We start from the raw sequence: 7,399 nt of genomic DNA, 5'->3' as shown, positions 1-7,399 counted from the left end.
CGCAGTAATTGTGTTAATGGGGGTTGAAACTGTAGATGAAGATGAAATGGTGTGCTAAGAAGTGTAGTCACATCTACAGCTGCATGAGGGCAATCCATACAGGAAATCAGGAAAGGGGCGGAGGGGGGCGGAGGAGGCTCACACATGCACAGGATGCCCCCAGGGATGGGTTGTTCCATTTATCAAAGACCTATTGTGTTGTTTGGTACCCGACAGTAAGGCGGCTCTCGTGTGATGTAGTCTGCTGCCGTATTGTTGAGGCACCGGTTTGGACACTGATACTATCCAGTAATCTCACTGTAACAAAAATGAGGCCTCACGGGCAAACACTGTTCCATGTCCAAGCAGAGTGGACGAAACACGGTACGACACACACACTCTCTGTCAACTGGTTATTTGAAGTGTAGAGAGTGGGGGGGGGGGGGGGGGGGGGACAGGAGCAATCCACCCCCATGGATCAGGTCCCCTAACCCAAAAAGTCTTCACCGTGTCGTCTATAGATAGCGTTTTAGCCGGAGCCAGATCACCAATTGACTGACTTTCAGACCGCTGCCCTCTCTGTTCAACACCCCCCCCCCCCACACACACACACACACACACACACACACACACACACACACACACACACACACACACACACACACACACACCTCCTCCTCCAGCCAAAAAAAACACCGCAGGGCACATATGACTGCTCCCCACCAATGGCTCAATACCTAATTTACAAGTAGAGTTAGAGATGAGGCCTTTTAATGGACATTTTATGCTCCCCTGTTATTGGCTACACACACACACACACACACACACACACACACACACACACACTCACTTTCACAGGCAGTTGCCTCCCCTGCTGCCACTGCTCTGAGGGCCCTTTTGACATGTCCTAGCTGACACGCGCCACATCCCAAACGACCGTTCCATCTTCTGCCGATCCATACACGCTTGCACAGTCGCACACTATACCCCCCCCCCCCCCCACACACACACACACACACACATACACCCTGAGGGGTGAGTGGGGGAATTGTCATGAAGGGGAGTGGAGGCGCCACATTGTTCAAATCTTATATTATTTTGAGTTCTGCGACCTCGTGGGAGATGGAAAATGGATATCGGAGAAAAGAAAGAGCAAACTCCTTACGCAGCCTCTGTAAAAGTTAGCGTGTGTGTGTGTGTGTGTGTGTGTGTGTGTGTGTGTGCGTGCGTGTGTGACATATCTCTATAATGCATTAGTGTTTACGTAACACTTGTTTTCTCTCCAGTGCCCCTGGGAGAGCATTGGAAAATGTTCTTTGTGATATCTGTTGTTAGGCCTTGCGTGTGCGTGTTTTACATGTGTGTGTCCTTCTTAACTCTATGAACCCATGCTGGTGGGCTTGTCATGCTACGTTCCCGCCGAAGCGCCTGATCTCCTCCGACAGCCATGCTGGGGGGGGGGGGGGGGGGGGGGGACCAGCATGCAACATGGTGTATTCCCAGTTTACCCCAGATAAGGACAATGACACTCATACACACGATGTACATATAAGGCTCAGCTTTTTCCGCAGACTTTCCACAAGAAACACCCAGAATTTGTATATAAAGCAGTAAACCGATGATTTTAACTACGAGTGTATCTAAAAGTTATTTTCTGCAAAAAGAAGGCTGCAATTGCTGCAGTTTACAGTGAACAAGGTTCTGTTGCATCATTGACGGCTCAGAAAATGATTCAAGTAATAGAAAAGTGAAGCGAAAATGCAATGCAAAAAACAATAAATGGTTCATTTTTTTTCCCATTTAATCTGGATTTTGAATTTAATTTCTCTTAATTTTGTAGGACAAAAAGGTACATCTGTGAAAATGAGCAAAGCCAATGGCAAACCTTTTCATCCTGCATTTACTCAGGCACACGCCGGGACTCTCTCCCTGGTCACCTGTGCTTCTTGTGTGACTGATCGAACCACGTCTACAACGAACAGTCTGAGGACACCTTCCCAAAACCCTGCCCCCCGCTTGCCATGCAGTATTTCATGCACTTGGCATGTTTAAATGAGAGGCATCTCTTAGGACTACAATCCACAGCTCAGCCAAGCACACTCCACTTGAAACAGTGTGAGTTACAGACATAAAAAGTTATGTTCCGGCAAACGCTCCGACTACAACCTGTCTTGTGCAGAGAGTTGGCTGCTCGGAGTCGAAAGGAGACGGCGATGGCAGGCGGAGCTCTGCGGAGGGAGAATGAAACGAGGTGTAATGAGGATTGAGAGAGCAGTAGGAACGAACGAGCAATGCAGCGACTAAGAAACTGACAAATTGGAGTGAGTAGCTTCTCCTTTGTTCTTTTTCTTTTTTTGTGGTTGTGGTTCGACTAGCTCTCGTCTGGGCGGCTGTGTGTCTGATCGTCATTGCTGTTAATGAGAAAAGCTTGACACGCGTGGAGGACAAGCCTCATTGTTCCCTTTCCACTCGAGTGTTTTTTTTTTTTTTTTACGTCACGTGACATCCCATCTCCGCAGCAAGGACCAAGAGAGCGCAACCCGACGCTGGAACTTTTATAAGTTACTTGCCATTCATACGCACCCAATCCCAAAAAAAAATCTGGTTTCACTTAGCACTTTTTGCGTGCTGCGAAATAAAAAAATTAAAAAAAAATAAAAATAGAGGCAGCTCACCTACGCACCAGACGCGCACAACCTGTCAGAAAGCTGCCACGTTAGCGGTTGCTCAGACCCATCACTTTCACACCACGCTTACCAGAACACCACCTGGGCATGGCGTGCCGGCCAGCGCGGGCAAATGCGCCGTCTCGCTCTCGCTCTCAGGCGGAGAGATTCACAGCCAGGCAGACAAGTGCCAAAACACCAGACCCACACCACCTGTTGCTCGCCTTACGAAAAAGCATCACACTTACACGAAGTCTCCCTCAAAAGTCTGCGACTAGAAAGTTACCTGCATGCAAAAACATTCTTTTTCCCCTTAAATTTGCAATGAGTATCGGAGAGTTTTCTACTCCTGACAAAGTCGCCCAAAAGTGAACTGTTGGCGTGAAATTCTAACAAACTGACTTCAGCTAAACTTTTAAAGACTTGTGTTGCCGACTCCGAGCTCAATGCATGCGAGGACTTAAATCACACGCGTTCGGGGGGGGGGGGGGGGCACTCCAACATACGCAGCAGATCCTCCGCCACTGCCAGTGTCCATGGCCACTGCTCACCAAACATGGCATCTGTCTGGCATATGGGAGCTCTGTAGGGTCATCCCGACAAGCTCGCTGTCACCCGCCGCCTTCTGCCACCCAAACCCCTTCCAAACGTTTTCTTCTCCTTCTCCCCTCATTGATTATCCTGCTTTTTTTTTTCTTTTGTTGTTGTTGCGTTTCATATTCTCCTCCTCACCCGGAACACATAATCAACTTGAAGCTTCTTCCTCGTCGGCCTCTCGCCTTCGCTCTGCCGGATCATCATCATCATTCATTTATTTTATTTTTTTCGACAATCCTCCCACCATTCCTCCTTTTCCATCCCCTCGTGTTTAACGTTGCGCTTGTTTCCCCAATGGCGACAGAAAAGCCATTCCTTTGAGTCGTCTCCACACGAGTTTCGCTTCTGTTTGCGTCTTTAATGAACTATTATGCCTCCCTGCTGGAGCCAATAGAAAAGCTGTGAAAGAAGGATCCGGGACAGGAAATACGTGGGGCTGTCATCATTCGGTGTTCAGCTGCACACACTGATTGGCCGTTGTGTTGCACTGAGCTGAAGTGAGCAGAACAGTGAAAGATGAGGGCGAGCCAGGAAAGGCACCCTCCCGACCGGAGGACAAAGAGGCTCACCGCGGTAGTGCCAATATGGCGGCATGTCATCTGTGCATATTGTGCTGTAGTGCTCTTGACTAGGCGTCTTTCACAGAATTCTTTGGATCCCGACTCTCGGCTACGTCGAGTTTGGCAAAAAGCGGCGAGTGAATATGATTTTTTTTTTTTTTTATGTTGAGCTGGGGGTTTATATTTCCTCTTTTCTGTGTTCAAATGTTGCTGGATCCACTTTGGCAGATATGAAACCCTCTTCCACATCCTTTTAGTCGGCCCCTAGCTGTCCAAGTGCAGCACTAGGAAAAGACAGCTAAAACCGCTACGGGCACCGATAGCTGCCCTCCAAAGCCCAAATGGCATCGCCGGCCCCTTTTGTGTCGGTGAAATATCATCAGCTGGGTCCTCCATATGGGGACATCTGCCTGATGGGACCGAGATGCCATATCCCAACGCCTTCCAAAAAAAAAAAAAAAAAAAATCTCTCCTTTAGTTGGCTTTGATGGATGACTTGTGCAGCCACTGCACTTTCCCCAGCCACACACTCAGGCGTGCGCTCCCTTCCGACGGAGTGGCTGTACAATCCAGCTGCAGGTCTGTTATCTTGGCGGTGCCATGTGCAGCGCAGCTATCAAATCAACCTACGTGCACAAAGCTAGCTAAGCAATTAAACTCCAGGGCCCCATCCACACTTGACAGTTTTAACATCTGGCATCTTGTTCTGGTGTGTGTGTGTGTGTGTGTGTGTGTGTGTGTGTGAGAGAGATCGTCTGAGTGTGAAATCCAGCTCATCTGCTACTATAATAAGCTACGAAACATGGTGCACAATTGAATCCATCACAAGAACACGAGGACTCATCTTTTCTGTTCTCTTTCTTTCTCGTGAGTTTTTTTTGCTTTTACTGCTTATATTTCCCTTTTTACATTTTTCCAGCGAATCCGGCAAACTATATATGTCAAATTCACAAACATCTGCTGCACCAATCTTACTTATGGTGTGCAAAGTAGGGCTTTGTTACTCTGTATCTTCGCTGACATTGTAATGGTGGAGGACAGCTCCACTCTGAGTGTCTGCCGTTGGGCTTTCCAAGGTCCCATACATCCACTTACACTGCACCCATCTGACCAAACACACACTCACTCTCTCTCTCTCTCTCTCTCTCTCTCTCTCTCTCTCTCTCTCTCTCTCCCCCACCCCTTTGCCCTATGACTCATCACTGGTTCATTCAATGAGGTTAAATGGCGGTTCTAGCAGAAGCGGTCAATATGCTCAACACTGAGCACATTGCCTTCCTCCGACTCTCATGTGTCCTCTCTCTGCTTACAGCATAATGTCCATATTACGTTTGTCCGGTTCTCCGTGTTCCCGTAAACAAATGCATTAATATGTAACCGATGTTAGATGATGTTATGCTCCTACTGAGCAACTTATCCTGGGGGAAAAAAAAAACCTCAACTTGCATGTGTGTGTGCATCACATGTCTGGTGGCAGCACAGCCTGAATGAAAAGCTCCCGCGTTACCTTCTTGTGTATTTTTTTTTTTATATACATTTCTTTACCAGGAACTTGATGAAGAGGAAGTTCAGACTGAAGCTCAAGCAGCAAGAGTCATGGCGTTAGCCACAGCGCTACTGTGTCGACCTAACGTTTGCTAGCATTAGCCACCGTGAGCTGTGAAGACTGGTCGATCGGTGAATCTTGCTAATTGATCAGTTTAGGTCGTTTTTCAAACCCCCTCGGGTGCCAGCTTCCCAAATGTAATAAATGTGCTGCTTTTCTTTTCTGTTTGTCAGTCTATGAATAACTGTAATTTTTTTTTTTTTATAGGAAAGTCTTTGACTTACTGTCAAACATGCGCGTTTCCTGTACAAGAGAGCTTTGATGCATGAAACGCAGGTAGAGCGTGGGACATTTAGCTCGTAGCGTAGTAAGAAGTCCTTTTGAATGCACTTGATTATAAATCACTACAAACCAGTGAGGTGTCGGCCTGAGGCTCGCATACACAAGGGGGAACGAGAGCCTCTCGTCTCCAGTGGCTGGTCTAGTGTGAGTTGTCGCATGAAGTGCGAAGTGGCGCCCGGCAACACGGTGGATAAAGCAATGACCCCCAAACAGTGAGCCGCGACGCAGCGGTTCCGCACGCCGTGCGCTTTTCCTTCACACGTTGGTACGATCGGCGTCCCGTGCCGTGTCACCACCACTCTGTGTGTGTGTGTGTGTGTGTGTGTGTTATCTTGATCCTGTTGATCTTCAGAGAGCTCTGTGTTCCTTGACTCCAGTGTTGCCTGAGAGGTGCCCTTCTCCAAAAAAAAAAAAAAAAAAGTTGCATCTTCAGGAGCAGAGCAGGAGGATGCATTTATGCACCGTAATCCGTTAAAACCCAACCTGTGACGCAGTGATGCGATATGCTAATGAGTCTTCTCTTTGTGCTCTAGGTGACAGAGTACCTGAACAGTCAAGAATCTGCCAAGAGTGCCAGGGTAAGTCACTTCATCCACTCATTGTCTTTATAACAGCTTCTCTGTCGCTTCCTCTTCCTCATCATTATTTTTTTTTTCTCTCGGTGAGAAATCTAATGTTGCCAAAACAAGAATACGTTACGACACTAATTACTTGTCCGTACAAACTACCGGAGAGACGGTCTCTTTTCTCTTTGCTGCTTTTGTCCAATCTCGCTCACGATGCGACACATTGCATTGGCAGACACCATTGTCCCATATGGATTGTCGCCCACAGTCTGTGCAGGTCCATACTGTGAAAATGGGGGTGGGGGGGGGGGGCGTGAGCAATAGTGTGCAGCGGGGGGGTAGAAGGAGAGCAGGGAAAAACGGAGAGCGGATAAAAGGCAGCACACAGTGTTGAGATGAGGCGAGCCACAGAGCTTTGACAGAACACTGTCCAGTGGAAATGACTTTATTTGAGCTCAGTAAAGTGGCCGCAAAATAATGGAATGGAGTTCATGAATGCGTCGACTAATGGAGGTCAGAAGGAATGAATACATTTTCATTGTACAAAAGCAAATCTATAGTCAAGGCAAGGCCAGTTTATTTGTATAGCACATTTCAACAAGGCAATTCAAAATGCTTCACATAAAAGCATCAAAACATATTGTAAAACAAAAGGAGATTTAAAAACAGTCATTAAAACACTAAAAACAGAATAATAGTTGCAGTGCAGTTGAAGAAATAAAATACAGTAGTAGTAAAATGCAGAAATTGATTAATATCCTTGAATGCGGTTCAATCAAAGGCAGCAGCAAACAGAAAGAAGGGGGGGCTTTTATTTTTACTTTGCAAGTCAATATATTTTTTCAAACCGATGTTTTTTGTCATAAATACTTTCACAAACAACGCGAATGGCAATATGTAGAAATGGCTCCATTCATTCATTCATCCTAATATCTAATTCTAATTAGCACAGTCGCTAATTAGCCATGAATCACAGCATTAACAGCTGAGCGCGCAGGCTTCTGAGAGCCAAAAAAGAAACACACACACACACCCCTCAGACATCACATTTAAATAACTAATAGCATACTGGATACTGATCCAAACTACGCACACACACACACACACACTTTGCCGTTCGCATTGTAATGCGGGCAATATTTA

General features: G+C 46.8%; 1 protein-coding gene across 1 annotated transcript in view; it reads left to right on the top strand.

Moving 5' to 3' along the window:
- snd1 (staphylococcal nuclease and tudor domain containing 1) overlaps window positions 1-7,399 on the top strand; it is a 150,525-nt gene that overhangs the window by 141,905 nt on the left and 1,221 nt on the right. The window contains exon 24 of the mRNA XM_068717407.1: window positions 6,224-6,268. Within this exon, the coding sequence (XP_068573508.1) occupies window positions 6,224-6,268 (45 nt within the window). The remainder of the gene's footprint in view (window positions 1-6,223; window positions 6,269-7,399) is intronic.

The sequence above is a fragment of the Cebidichthys violaceus genome, unplaced genomic scaffold (genome assembly GCF_023349555.1).
Source record: "Cebidichthys violaceus isolate CVI_PGR_0920_01 unplaced genomic scaffold, fCebVio1.0.p SCAF_21, whole genome shotgun sequence".
NCBI lineage: Eukaryota > Metazoa > Chordata > Actinopteri > Perciformes > Stichaeidae > Cebidichthys > Cebidichthys violaceus.
The sequence above is the reverse complement of the archived record's forward strand: the minus strand, read 5'-3'. Positions and strand labels throughout refer to the sequence as shown.